The sequence below is a fragment of the Podarcis muralis genome, chromosome 5, assembly GCF_964188315.1.
Source record: "Podarcis muralis chromosome 5, rPodMur119.hap1.1, whole genome shotgun sequence".
Classification (NCBI taxonomy): Eukaryota; Metazoa; Chordata; class Lepidosauria; order Squamata; family Lacertidae; genus Podarcis; species Podarcis muralis.
Window position 1 is genome coordinate 95,403,510 of NC_135659.1, and position 15,156 is coordinate 95,418,665.

At 47.9% G+C, this 15,156-nt stretch overlaps 1 protein-coding gene across 1 annotated transcript; it reads left to right on the forward strand.

Moving 5' to 3' along the window:
- The first annotated feature begins 4,441 nt into the window (after nt 1-4,441).
- SOX18 (SRY-box transcription factor 18) lies at nt 4,442-13,453 on the forward strand. The gene is made up of 2 exons (XM_028735464.2): nt 4,442-5,323; nt 8,658-13,453. Exons 1-2 carry the CDS (start codon nt 4,825-4,827, stop codon nt 9,536-9,538), a joined length of 1,380 nt encoding a protein of 459 aa, XP_028591297.2. The 5' UTR covers nt 4,442-4,824; the 3' UTR covers nt 9,539-13,453.
- The last annotated feature ends 1,703 nt before the right edge of the window (nt 13,454-15,156 follow it).

Consider the following 15,156-nt stretch of genomic DNA (forward strand, 5'->3'; position numbering starts at 1 on the left):
CCAAGGGTTCCCATGCAGATGAGCGCAAGCGCCATCAGGACCCACCAAGATCAATGGGGCTTTTGGCCCTGACCTCAAATGGAGGCAGGCTGCTTCCTGCAGCACACTTCAACTGATAAGGATATCCTGGCTTCTTTTTCTCTGTCCTGAAACAGCAATCCATTTCCAGAACAAGGGGCCCAGAGGTAAAAGTCTGGAAAAGGAGCATAGATCTGTGGCAGAACTGGGCTGGGCATGCAGGAGGTCCCAAGTCCAGACCCCGACCCACCCCCCATCCCTCCTTGATCTACCCACACGTAGGTGAGGAATCATATGATTATATGCTGCCTTAGAGTTTTCAATTTGATTCAACACATGTAACTATTATTAATATTGATTATTTTCAGTTGTTATCCTTGAGAAACGTAGAAAATAACAGGATATATTTATCCGAAAGTCTTCAAACTTACACGACCCTTTAAAAATTAGGTAAGGAACCAAATGTTACATAATACTGTTTTATAAATTATAATCTATAATAATTCAGAATTTAAATGTATTTTCAGGTAATATTTGATACTTCCAGCTGATGAAGGTGAACACATCAAAACAGGGCCCTGTCCTGGTTTTTGATCCATAACTGACTTCTGACTTCTGCTCAGTGATTGAAACTAAGACTTCCACAACGAATTTGGACTAACATGAACTTATCTCTACTCATAAACTCTTATCTCTAATTCTGTAATGAATTATTGTGTTATACATATTTTTATGAGTTTGAGTTTGTAATCTCTGTTAGAGTTTGTAATCTCTGTTTGAGTCTGTAATCCTTGTCAGAATACATACATTTGAATGGATTAGTTTTTGTTACTATTGATTTGCGAGTAGGGGCCACTCCCACTATTGAAACTTACATTGGCCTGAGTCCTTGGTGTGCTTTTTTCCGGATTTAAAGAAGCCATCCCAGTTTCTGATTTGATCCCGGAATGTCCCACTTTGCCTTAAAAAAGGTAAAGGTAAAGGTACCCCTGCCCATATGGGCCAGTCTTGACAGACTCTAGGGTTGTGTGCCCATCTCACTCTATAGGCTGAGGGCCAGCGCTGTCCGCAGACACTTTCGGGTCACGTGGCCAGCGTGACAAGCTGCATCTGGCGAGCCAGCGCAGCACACGGAACGCCGTTTACCTTCCCGCTAGTAAGCGGTCCCTATTTATCTACTTGCACCCGAAGGTGCTTTCGAACTGCTAGGTTGGCAGGCGCTGGGACCGAGCAACGGGAGCGCACCCCGCCGCGGGGATTCGAACCGCCAACCTTTCAATCGGCAAGTCCTAGGCGCTGAGGCTTTAACCCACAGCACCACCCGCGTCCCCACTTTGCCTTAGGATATCCCTATTTCATTGGAGAAATGTTGGAGGCTATGGAGTTATCCAACCCCTGAGCCACCTGAAGGCAATCTTGTACAGGGAAGGTTTTTTAAAATATATATATTTAATGTTTTATTATGTTTTTATATATGTTGGAAGCTGCCCAGAGTGGCTGGGGCAACCCAGTGAGATGTGTGGGGCATAAATAGTAAAACTTATCATTATGGAATGGGACGTCCCTATTTTCATCAGAGAAATGTTGGAGGGTATGCGGGTCCAACTTTCAGCATCTGTGGAACTCCCTGCCTGTTGACAGGCAGGTGCCATCACTGTGTCCGTTTAGACAGCTGCTGAAAACTTCCTTGTTTCAGCAGACCTATGCAGACATGGATTTGGTTACATCTGCTTTTTAAAAATAATACTAATAATTGAGTGTTTTATTGTGTTTCTGTTTAAGTGTTTTAAACACACTTTTATTTTTGATTATTTTTAACCAAAGATATGCTTGGGCTATACATTTAATAGTAATAAGAGAGCGTTAAGGGAGCACCAGTGTAAAACAGCCACTATAGTGAAATGGTTAGAGTGCTGGACTAGGACTTGGGAGATCAGGGTTCAAATCCCCACTTGTCCAGTCCCCATCTCTCAGCCTAACCTACCTCACAGGGTTGCTGTGAAGATATAATGGGGAAACAAAGAATTGTGTACACCAACTTGAGCTGCTTGGAGGAAATATGGGATATAAATATAAATATTGTATACAGTACTGGGCTGGGAATATCCCTTGCTGGTCAATGTAGCCAGCACTGAATGGTATAAAGATACTCAGGAGAATACAGGTTTCTCTGCTCCTGTACACCCCCACCTCTTACCCTGGAAGCCCTTCCCCTTTAATTCACCAACTGCACACCAATTTTCTGGGAGCCTCTGACATTCGGAGGCCCACTGCCTTGACAGTGGAAGCAGAGCGAGACTGTAGTGCTGGAAGGAGGCGCATTCTGACCAAAGGACGAAGGACCATAGAGAAACTCCAGGGAGAACATCACTCAAAGGAGGAAAACCAGCTTGGCCTCATCCATCGACCGGAGGATCAGGGGCTGCAGGCTTGCACATCTCTGAGCATTCCTGCAATCTGGTGTAAACTGAGCTTGGAATCATAGAATCATAGAATCATAGAGTTGGAATAGACCACAAGGGCCATCGAGTCCAACCCCCTGCCAAGCAGGAAACACCATCAGAGCACTCCTGACACATGGTTGTCAAGCCTCTGCTTAAAGACCTCCAAAGAAGGAGACTCCACCACACTCCTTGGCAGCAAATTCCACTGTCGAATCATTTGACTGAAAGGCGGGATATAAATAAATAAATTCAACAAATAAATAATAATCATGGGGGGCTTGGGGGATATTGGGTTGTTTTTATTTTGATTATATATTTTGTGGCTTTATATTTTGATTTTGTTGTGTGAACCACCCTGAGATCTCCAGGTATAGGGCAGTATATACAGTGGTACCTCGGGTTAAGTACTTAATTCATTCTGGAGGTCCATTATTAACCTGAAACCGTTCTTAACCTGAAGCACCACTTTAGCTAATGGGGCCTCCTGCTGCTGCCGCACCACCTGAGCACGATTTCTGTTCTCATCCTGAAGCAAAGTTCTTAACCCGAGGTACTATTTCTGGGTTAGCGGAGTTTGTAACCTGAAGCGTACGTAACCTGAAGCATATGTAACCCAAGGTACCACTGTAAATTCAATCAATCAATCAGTCAGTCAATCATCAATCAATCAATCAATCAATCAACCAATCAATTCCAGGTAGAGCTTCACCCAACAGCTCCGGAAATTTACAGTGCAGTCCTGAGCATCTCCAGGAACGGAAAGGGGGAGAAGGCCCCTCCAAGAAAGATTGTGAGATTCCCAGTTTTCATTTTTTTTAAATTTGTAATTTTTTTAAAAAATAATCATTTTTTTTAGCATTTGTAGTTCCTGAGACACGAGATAGATTGTTCAGGCACTATTCTTCTCACTTTGGTGGGGCTTGCTGTCTTCTCTTCCCGTTTTATTTTGACACCTATGAGCACAATCCTAAAGCAAGTCCCACTCTCACTTAGTAGGCGCATTAAGACCCATTTATCCCCTGGTAAAGGTGCCCTGAATTGTAGCGTAAGCGTACAGTACAAGGACTATCCATCAGCACTTAACGTGATTTGCTTTACAGCAGAGGTGGGGAACATCAGGCCCCGCCCCCTCCGAGGCCACACCTCCCACCAGCCCCTCCCCCTCCTTGGCTAACATTCGCCCTTGATCTGTGACACTGCCTCTCGCTTGTCTGGATGGAGGGGTGTGTCTGTGTACAAATGAACCTACCATACAAAGGTAACATTTATATTCGTGGCCCCGCCCACTTTTGCCTCTGGCTCCGCCCACCACTCGCATGTGGCCCCCTCCAGAAGGAAATGCGGCCCTCGGGGCGAAAAGTAAACATTCCGCAGCCCTGCTTTCCAGCCTTACGGATCTGCCCCGAAGAGCTTACAATCTAACTTTCCTTCCAGCAAGGAACGGCGTCTGCGCGCACTAAACTCCGCTGAAAAGACAGCACTTTTCAAACCATTTCCAGACCCCCTTTCAAAGAGGGGTCTCGGCTCCTCCACCTCCTCCCCCCCCACCTGCACTGAGTATCACCCCCACCCAAGCGAGTCTTCCTCCCGGCAAAGGGACCTCTCCCGACGCTCTCTTGCAGCGTTTAACTCGACCACGTGCGCCCAGGAGCCAACTTTATTTGGCTGCGGCTTTTCTTCTTTTCCAACGGGTGTGCGTGCAGAAAGGGATTATACACATAAAAAAGAGGAGGGGGTATTAGGAAATCAAAGCAAGGCTAAACAAACCACCCCCCCTCTCCCCACCCCCCGGCCAGCGGCACCCAAAAAAAATCCCTGTCGCCCACTTCGCGGGGCGTCTGGCTAGCTCGGAGGAGGCGCTGCTGCGCGCCTGAGGTTTGCGCAAACGGAATTGCCTCGCCGCCACTTAATCCGACAGGAGGGAGAGGAAAGTCGGGGGAGCGGGGGGAGCAATTTCCCCGATTTCCTTTGCCGGGAGGGGGGAGCGCAGAATGAAACCTCGCGTCCATCGCCCTCCTCCGTCGGGGGTGTTCCTAGCGGGCCCGTCTAACCCCTCCTCCTTTCCCGCCGCCCTCCCTCGGATGGGAAGCGCAGCCTTTATAATGTGGCCCCTCCGACGGGAGCATCCTTTCCAGCGCGTGCGTCTTGTCCTCCTTTTTTTGGAGGGGGCGAACCAAGCCAGCCCTTAGCTCGGGCCGAATCCTGCCTTCTTCTCTGGTTCCTTTGCGCATTTCGAGCCGCTGATTCCTTCGCTCGCGTCGTCTTCTTTCCTCGGAGAAGGGAACCCGATTCTCTTCTTGTTGTCCGTTTTTTCCTTCTTTTTCTGCTCGCCTTGTGATCCCAAAAGGTTCGTCTAGCTGGAATGAATATATCTGAGCCTAGTTTCTGTAGAGAGGAGATACCCCAAGCCAGAGGCGACTTTTCATGGGGAGCCGTCGCGGGAGCAGCCGCTGCGCCACCGCCGCCTCCGCCGCCTCCGCCTCCTCCTCCCGCCGCCGCTGCCTCTGATCCCGGGCGCGCCTTCGCGCAGCACAGCCGGGCCGCCGAGCCCGCCGTCTCCAGCCGGACCCCCAGCCCGGAGCCGGCCTTCGGATTTCGCCCCGGCGCAGCGGCGCCCATCGGGGGAGGCGACCCCGGCGGCGCGCTCTTGGGCACCTCGGCTGCCTCGAGCCGTTCTCCCAGCCCCGACGCCGGCTATGGCTACGGCGCCGGCTCGGGCCGTCCGTCCGACGGCAAGAGCGCCGAGGATTCCCGCATCCGGCGCCCCATGAACGCCTTCATGGTGTGGGCCAAGGACGAGAGGAAGCGGCTGGCCCAGCAGAATCCGGACCTGCACAACGCGGTGCTGAGCAAGATGCTGGGTAAGCGGTGTGTGTGTGTGAGTAGACTGTGGAACTCATTGCCACCAGATGTGGGGATGGTGAGCACCAGGAGCTAAGGTGGCTTTGGACAGATTCATAGGGAAGCGGAATCTTAGGGGAACAGAACCTCTGTTAGTTAAGTATTTTTGTTGATTTTTATTGATTTAGGGGAGCAGCCTCCCCCCCCCTTAGTCAGGCTTGAAAGGCTTCTCCCTCCCTCTGAGAGCACACTCAGGTGTTGAAGGGAGACCTGGGATTTCAGAAATCCTTTTTAGCAACCTATAATGGGGGCCCTCCAGAAAAGACCCTGCGAAGACCAAGCATGCTCAGTACCAATGGGATGCTGAGGGTTTTGGGGTGGGGGGGGGTTGACAACTGGAGTGGGAACTATCCTAGAGGAAGATGTAACTAGCAATCTAGACTCCTGTATCTCACACACACACTAGGTTCCACTTATTAGCCATACCTGAGAAATGGAGCTTGCATGTTCCAAGCCAGTTTACCTTGAAGTAAGATTGGAGACTGGGGGTAAACAGGAACGGAGGTGGCCGCTGTCTTTTGTTCTGCTGGTGGGCTCCGTGAGGGCATCTGTCTGAACAGTGCAGTTCTTACAAGGGTCGAAAAGGAGTTTGGGAGAGGGGAGAGTAGCAGCCATGAGGAAGGAAGCTCTCTCTTTTTAAATTTATTTTGAGGAAGCTCTCTCTTATGGTGCAACCTTTCTCATCAGCCCCTCTCTGCAGGTCATTCGCAGTACAATCCTGCACATGGGTACCCAAAAGTCAATTGCAGTGTGGCTCGTTCCCAGATAAAGGGCTATAGGATTGTGACTTTAATCCAGATAATTTACCCATCCGTTGCACCTACAGCGGGGGAGTGCTAGGGTAGATCACTTCCCTCTTGCACTATTACTGCACACGCTTGCAAATGTTTCTCGCAAAGCTGAGAATGCAGCCAAAGGCAGTCATTTTTAAATCAAATGTGCATTCTGGCCAAGCATGCGGTTTTAAAACTGAACTGCATTGGGTGTTATTCTACAAAACGTTGCTCTCAGTCCCCTCTTCTCCTGAAAGGATACAGTTCAAAGAGTAGAAGAACGTTTCCCCCTGCACCCTTTTACTAATTTCACTTCTTTGGGATAAAAAGATCCGCAGTCAATGAGTAATAAGAGACCCTGAAAGATGAACACATTTAGAAGCTTTTTGGGGAGGGATGCAGGGACACATACATAAGCAGAGAGTGGGAAGAAAATTGCACATAGAAGGGTCCCCAAGAACCCGAGATACAAAAGGTAACGGTCGGTCTATCACATTTCTATCACAAACCCAAATTTATACAACATAGGAAGCTGCCATATCCTGACTCACTGGTCCATCTAGCTCAGTACTGTCTACACAGGCTGGCAGCAGCTATCCAGGACTTTGGGGGGGGGGGGAGGTCTCTCCTAGCTCTATCTGGAAATGCCAGGGATTGAACTTGGGGCATTCTGCATGTGAGGCAGATGCTCTATCATTGAGCTATGGCCCTTTCCCACCCCCCACCCCCTTTTTGCAAGGTAAGAGCAAATTGACTCATTCACAACAACAAACCACAAGCTTCTTGTGCTAATTTTATTGAAGGATAAGCTATTAGGAGGAATAGAGAGATAGTGTAGCATTCATGTGTCGGCATGCATTTGTTTGACTTGGTTGAAATAAAATATCTAGAGGGACCCAAAAGGGCTGTAGGGTTCATTGGGGGATGTGTTTGTGACATTACAAGCACTGGGCAATCAGCACTATGCGCTGCAGCTTCTATTGCAGAAAGCCATAACTGGTTTCTTCTGAGCTCAGCCCAGGGCAGGGAGTTCTGCATCTGTACTGAGTTCAGTACAAAGCTAAACAGCAGTCGCTACATCTGCAGTAAAACCATGGTCAAATCCACCAAAATTTCTTATTACACAAAATGAAAAGTGATTATCAAATTGGCAACAAACAGAATGGAAAGGGGTTAAGTAACTTGTTCCATTTGTGCAAGCATGTATGCTTGCACAATGGAACTTCCTCCCTCAAATTTATTTTGGGGGTTCTCCCAATCCACTGGGGCAGATTTGGAGAGGGCACAGGATGTGCACTGAAGGGACAAGATAGGGGAGTTCTGTTGCACAAGCAAAAATCCTTGCACTAACAGACTAAGCGCATTGGATACCGCCCAGACAAAATGCCATTTCCCCTTGTCCTTGGAAGCGGTCAAGGAAAAAAGAACTCATTAGTTCTCTTATTCCCCCACCCTTTCCTGAACACCTATCTAGAAACAAGAGACACAGGCTCCTACATAAGATTTTCATATATTATATACCTTAGCTAGCTATCCCCTTGCAAAGTGTCCAGGGTCCTCTAGCCATATATGCCATGTACGGACGTTAATTACTATGGGACGGAATATGGGAGAGAGCCCTTTCTAAACTGAAAGCCTATTGTTCAGCAATGTGGGTATCACATTTGCATTTCAGAGTAGACAAGAGAAATACAAAAAATCACTTGCAAGGAAGCTGCCACCACTGGTTGTGTGATGGCACCATTATAAAAAAACTGCACTTTGGTTTCCCCCCTCTTTAACTACCTTGTGATTGTGTGTGTGTGTGTGTGTGTGTAAGCAAGTAAGGAAGAGCAGGGGGAGAGAGAGATGCTTCTAATCGAAGTGGAATCTCCATCACATCAAAAATCACAGCAGGGTAGGAACTTTATCAGAACCCATGAAAACGTTCCAAAATAGTGAATGCACTCTCAGGTTCTCCAAAACTCTCCATTGGACTGGATGATAAACTTGATCTCCTTCTCCACACCCTATTTTACTTGGCATCCAGGCTGATGAGATAGTTCACCATCTTGTGACATCTTGGATGGTCTTAATGTTTTTGTGGATTTTGGGGTTGTTCTCATGGATCATACAAAAGATCATGAACATATCAGGGACTCGGACCCATGATCTCCCAGAGGATCTACTGTACCTTCTTGGCATACCTTGGGGACATTAGATTCCAGTTTTTTCACCATGTGTCTTAACCATGGCAGACCAGAGAGAGAGAGAGAGAGAGAGAGACCATGCCAAGAAGGTACAGTAGATCCTTCTTGGTTTAAAAACAACAACAGCATCCTACTTCCCAATGTGAGATACGTAAATGCAAGTACTGCCTATTGTTTAATGGCCTTTGTATGCTGCAATTATTATATGAGCAATAGTTTGAGCTTCTGAAGCAGGTGAAGGACTCGAACCCTTGAGCTGCCGGAGCCCTTAATTCTCCCCCGTTTCTGCTGTAGCTTCACGCCTGTGTTTTTCCTTTCCGGACCCCCTCCAGGCCAGTCGTGGAAAGCGCTCAGCGCCAACGACAAGCGCCCCTTTGTGGAAGAGGCAGAGAGGCTGAGGATCCAGCACCTGCAGGACCACCCCAACTACAAGTACCGCCCCAGGAGGAAGAAGCAAGCCAAGAAAATCAAGAGGATGGAGCCCAACATCCTCCTGCACAACCTCTCCCAGCCTTGCGGCGACGGCTTTGCCATGAACCACCGGGCTGGTGGCGCCATCGGGCACCCGGGCCATGCCCAGCCTCCTCCGCTCAACCACTTCAGAGAACTCCGCTCCGTGAGCTCTGATCTGGAGAACTACGGCTTGCCGACCCCTGAGATGTCCCCTCTGGACGTCTTGGAGCAGACGGAGCCTGCCTTTTTCCCTCCACACATGCAGGACGACTGTGGCGTGATGTCCTTCCGAGGCTACCACCACCACCCTCCGCCTCCTCCTCCACCTCCCCAGATGGAGTTTACCCCGGAGAAAAACCTGGGGAGGAACATGCCCATGGGCTACCCGCAGAACCCACCTCACCTGGCTGATGCCATGAGGACTCCCCACCCACCTGGTATGTACTACAACCAAATATGCGCCGGAGCCGCCAACGGGCTTTCAGCCCACCTGGGCCAGCTCTCCCCGCCGCCCGAATCTCACCACCTTGACGGCGTGGAGCACTTGAACCCCAACGAGCTCTGGACAGAAGTGGACCGCAACGAGTTTGATCAGTATTTGAATATGAGCAGGACTCGTCCCGATCCGTCGGGGTTTGCCTACCATGTCTCCGTGTCCAAAGTGACTCCACGAAGCCTCTCCTGTGAGGAGAGCAGCTTGATATCGGCCCTGTCCGATGCCAGCAGCGCTGTCTATTACAGCACCTGTATCACTGGGTAGGGCCGCGCTTGTGTGTTCAGCAAGGGGAGAGGGGTTCGAGGCTGAGCCCGGTTTAACCGTCATTTCCCTTCCCCCAGGGAACCCTGGCAACCTGCAAGGGGGAACCATGGGATCTTGTACCTGAATTCCGTCTCCTAACCACAGTTCCCAGGACCCTTTGAGCGAAGCTGTGCCGGTTAAACTGGTATGAATTTGACGGAAGCTCAAAACCGACACGTACCCTTAGGAAAGGCATGATGCACAGGTGCTAACCTCTTTATTCATTTGCTCCAAATGAGAGCAGCTTGGTTTCCCATCCCTGTGGGGCACCTTGTCCTCCTAACAAATTTATTCTTACCTGCTGAGAGACAGCCCAGCTCAGCTAATGTGCCCGTCCTTTGAGAAACAAGTGCCAATCTGCTGAGGAGTGAGCAGAAAACATCTGCAGGAACTTTGAAACTGTTGCTGCAGAGAATTGCTGCAGAGAAACTATTTGTCCTTCTACTGTTGTGTCCCAAGCAGGGCTTGGGAACCTCACCCCTGAAGCTTGTGGAGTTTTCTGCATTTAAGGGCCTCTTCACACTTAAACAGATTTTTTAATTATTATTTTTAGTGTCCACTGAAGGTCATTCAGCATAAACCCATGAGTGTCACTGTCAGGATTTTTCATTCTCTCCCATGCTGCAGAGCGTGTGTGACGTGTGCATGTCACAAATGTGTTTGCAGAGCAGACAGGTGTGCATCGTACTCATCTGGGAGCAAGGGACTGGATGTGTCAGGCTCGACTTTGCTCTGTGTGAAAGAGCCCTTAGATCCCCTGCCTTGCACATTTTTAGCCGAAGCACTGGGTTGGGGGGCCAAAACACGGGACCCTGCCCCCTTCCTTGTTCAGCGTAATGTGCAAATCATCTCAGTCCCTCTGCAAGACCCGACATTCATCTAGCTGAGATAACAGTGCCCACCTATATATCTCCACAAGTGCCTTCCTTTGCATCAGCCTTCCAAACCCTCTCCCCTTGCCTGTCAACATTGCAATATTTAGATTATCTCATTAAATGCATTGCTTGGGTTTTTTGTTTTTAAAAATAATAATGCTGAACCACTGATATACTGTATTGCTATGTAGCACAACGAGATAGACTGTTGCAAAGCGGAAGGAAACTGAATTCATAGGGTGCCGAAATGTGTGAGGGCGGACAGTTTTTCTGGACCTTTTATTGCCCCGGAGGGAATTACCGTGGGTGCAGCTTTTCCTCACGCCTGCAGCATTATAACACGACAAGCCGCAAGATGCTGAAATCCTTTCCCTCTGGATTGTTGGAAAAAGTTCAGGAGCCTGGTTCTCTGGTGCATTTATCTCTTCCAGTGTTTAAGATGTCTGTACTGTAAGTCTGCGTAACTGGGGAAGCAGGGGGGGGGCAGTGGCACTCGACATCTGGGGGGTTTTTTTAGCAGCGAAGCAAGGTCTGTCGTTCTTCAAAAGCAGGCTAACCACCTGACCCAGAGCTGAATTGCAACCTGTCCAATTTGAAGCATCACCCGAGACCTAGAACATGCTGGGATTTGGTGGCAAGTGGGCAGTCTGCAACCCAACAGAGCACATGGCAAAAAACCCAAATCCTTTCACTGTCATGCTTCTGCATTGCACCCCAAGGGCACCGTCGTGGGGTAAAGCTATAGTCATGCCTAAAACAGGTTGGATTGAACTGGCTTTTGCAGGAGGGGAAGCACTGACGGCAGTGCGGTTTGAGACCTTCCATAAAAGGGGATGGGTATCAAGGCAGGGAATTGTGCCGAGGGAGGGTTTTAAGACTGGTTAAAGTGGTATGAAGGGAAAGGCTTGAAAAAGCCGTAAAAATAAAATAAAATTGACAGGTGGTCCTTTTAGGGTGGCATAGCTTTACCCAGATTGTGCCCGTTCACTTCAAAGGCAGCCCACTGATTTCAGTAGCTTCCAAATGTTTTGGAAATCCGTTCTCGAGTTAATTTCCCCCTGATGCTTTTTCATATAATTCTAAGCATCCCTATCAGAAAGCTCACGGAACCTGCTTCGACTCAACTTCCCTGTGAACCTCTACATAAATCCCATTGAAGCAGCTCTGATAAGCTTTGCCCATGTAAACCCATGAACTTTGCAATCACACAGATGGAAGTGTTGGGGTGGAGGTGCATTTGAAGCTGCCACGTGAGATCCGAGCCACTAGCCCACTGCCGTCTCTGGTGGCCGTAATTCAAGGGCTCAGGGCAAGAATCTTTCCCCACTCCTCTGGGATCCTGTGAGCTGGTGGCACCCAGGACTGAAACTGGGACCATCGTCGTGCAAAGCAGATGTTCTGCCACTGGCCTACGGCCCTTCCCGAAACATAGGCAGCTGCTTCAGACCAAGTCAGACTACTGGCCCATATCATGCAGTATTGTCCATCTTGACTGGGTTTCAGAGGGGAATCCTCTGCCCGGGAATGCAGGCAATTACACCTGCGACCTTTTTGCATGCAAGCAGATGCTTTGCTGCTGAGCCACAGCCTGTTTTCAGGATGGAGGTGTAACTTCCAGCCTTCCGCTTTCCCCAAGGTCTACGCCATTGCCTGGAGAACCAGCATTTTCAGAGTTAGGTTATTAAGGCTAAAGGAGAAGCGAATCAGGGCTTATCCACGCTGACCTGCGCTCCGCATTCCTAGGCACAGGTCCACACTTTCCAGGTCTGTGTCCGACAGCTTTTTATTAATATTATTTTTGCTTTCACTGCGAAAACCCGCTCTTTACCACTGAATCAGAGCAAATGGCAATTTGCAGAAAACCCAAATTGCCATTTGCTCCTAATCAGCAGTATGGATCCAATTTTCTTGGGGAAAGCAGATGGGGAAAAGAAAGAAAGAAAGAAAGAAAGAAAGAAAGAAAGAAAGAAAGAAAGAAAAGCACTCTGAAATGGACTGGGAAAGTGTGACCCTATGCCTAGAAAGCGTTGGGGAGGGGAGGTGAGTAAGGATGAGCCCCAATAAGGTGTTCAAAACCGGGAGTGATTCTTTTGCAATGATTGTTATGGAACAGAGACTAGTTTAGGGGTGCCAAACAGGCACATTTTTCACTGTATCAAGATTATTATCTTTCATTTGAACCATAGGACTATATTTTTACTAAGTCTTTTTTTTATATCTTATCTATCTATCTATAAATGATATTTAATTTGTTCAGGCATTTTATACTACCGAATGTCTTTTCTGTCTCTTTTGGTAATAAATCAAAGGGTATCTGTGTCACGGAAAGCATTTATGTAGCAACCGAATTAAAACAAATCTAAAGAACAGAGGAGAGAGGGGCAGTTTTAAGTCGTAAAATCACATGCAACCATTTTCTGGAATTTTGGGGGGATAAGGAGAGCATTTTCGAAAGCCGCGAGACCATGGAGACTCGATCTCACGGTGTGTGTGTGTGGGGGGGGAGAATCTGTATAAAACCCCATTGAAATGAATTGGCAGCTACACAAAGACCCTGCTAGAGTTTGTGCAAAAGACCGTCCCAAATAATGTTGCTGGCTGGTTAATTGTTAAGACATATTTTCCTAATTTCTTGGCTCTCATGTGCTTGCTATGTGAACACATGTTTCTCCCCCCCAATAAATGTTGTCCCCAACCATTTCCAGATTTCTCTGGCAGTCGATTCCTGTTTAGACTGCGCATTGGTTTCAAGGGAACACCTCCCACTAAGCACTGGGCAAGGGTGTGTTTGTGTGAGAGGGGAAAGGCCTTCTCTATAGGAAGGATAGGAGAGGGTGGGTTTGATCCAGGCTCAGTTGCCAATGCAATCCAGCGTACGTGCCTGTTTTCCCAATGTTGTGTAAGCTGCCGATGTGTTTGGTCGGACGTGCCATCTGTTCTCAGATTTGAGGAGGCGGGGAACAACCCTCAGTCCTCTAATAAAACGACGTGATATCCTTTTCTTGACATGTCTGTGTGTGGTTTTTTGGGTTTCGTTAACACAACTGCGCACAAGCTGCGCTAAAGGGGCTCTGCATTTGCACGTCGGAGTCTGCAGAAATTGGGAATAATATTAAAGCCTGCTTAGCTCTGTTGATTTCGCCGTGCTAATATGGCTCCTCGCATGTGTTCTGATGCTTTGTTTACAGCCTGACACTAAGACGGTGACGTCAAATGGCTTGGGTGGGAGCCAGTTGGTTTCCCACCCACCCTCTTCCCTGTCCTAAACATTATTGTGATTGTTTGCAGCGCTAGCTTAAGATCTCATCGCATCATCTTTTGTTATGTTGCTGATGCACTGGAGGACGCATGTCCCCCGTTTCGAGCACATTGTTTCTCTGGCACAGAAATGCCTTTGAGCATTATTATTATTATTATTATTTGCACCAGGAATGCCTTTCAGTCTCCTGTGCTTCACTGGCTCATCATCACCGCTCATTCTGTATATGGAGAAGAAAGCTCTTTTTGGAAAATCAGCTGTAGATTCTTGGTTCATGCGGTGCTTTCATCCAGTTTCCAAAGACAGGGAATTCAAGGAACAGGGCTTGCTGTTGCTCATGAAAACACTCTGGGGAATGGGCAATTAAGTTCCGATCAATAGAACTTAATTCCATAGCAATGCAAACTTAATTTCACTTGGGCTACGCTCTCTTTGATGTTGCAAGATGTTTCCCAAGACAGCTCTCTGTCGCCTGATGGGCCGTTTGCCTGGCATCTTTCTGTTGGCGCTTCCATCGGGCAAAGCAGTTAGCCATTTTTACCTTGTGAATTTTTCACAACGACCTTATTAGTTATTACCAATTCTTGCTCTGTTCTCTCCCTCTATATTTCTGCTGTGTTGTTGTACAGAATGTATGCTAAAACTCCAGTTCCGAAACAGCCCCTTGAAGTAGATTTTCTTTCTTTCTTCTTTTGCCCAAAATATTTCCACTCCTTCTTTGTCATATTTTAACCCCATCCAATTAATCAAGCTACACATTGGCTTTTTTTTATAAAAAAAAAAGCCCCCGTGAATGTGCTTAGAATATATCTAGAAAGGAAAATGTCAGTCCATTGCAGAAAAATGCTAATGACATCTGTTCATTGAATGATGGCGATGATTTAAAACAGATTTTTTCTTCGCCAAGGAAGGTTTTTATTTTATTTTTTATGAGTCCCCCTTCTTTCTCTTTCTCTCTTATTGTTGCTGTTGGCAAAAAGATGTTGAGTGGCCGGGAGGGGGGTGTGATCTTTAAACCAACCGTACTCACTTTAGAGAAGTTTTAAAAGGAAAACTCCATCGGTGTAAAGGATTGGGTTTTCAACACTTGCAAAGCACACGTTAGTTTTAAAATGCCGATTTGGAGGCAGGTTCCAGTCAAAATGACGGGTGACAAATTTCGTTTCCATTTGCAGCCCGTTAACAAGGCCAAGGGAGGTAAAGGATTGAGAAGGGGAAAGTTACATCACCAGCAAAACAGGAGGACTGGCCCTTTGCCATGGTTGGGGCATCCAATTGGAGCCAGAATGGTTGGCGTTTGCTCCCCCCTCCCACCCCCAGCTTTGTAAAGAAATAGGAAACATCCTGTGTATATCCCTGCAAATGACTATGTCAGGAAATGGCCTTATAAAGGCCGAACGACATTATAGTCCCCAGAAACAAATCTGGAAGGAAGGAGGTGGGTT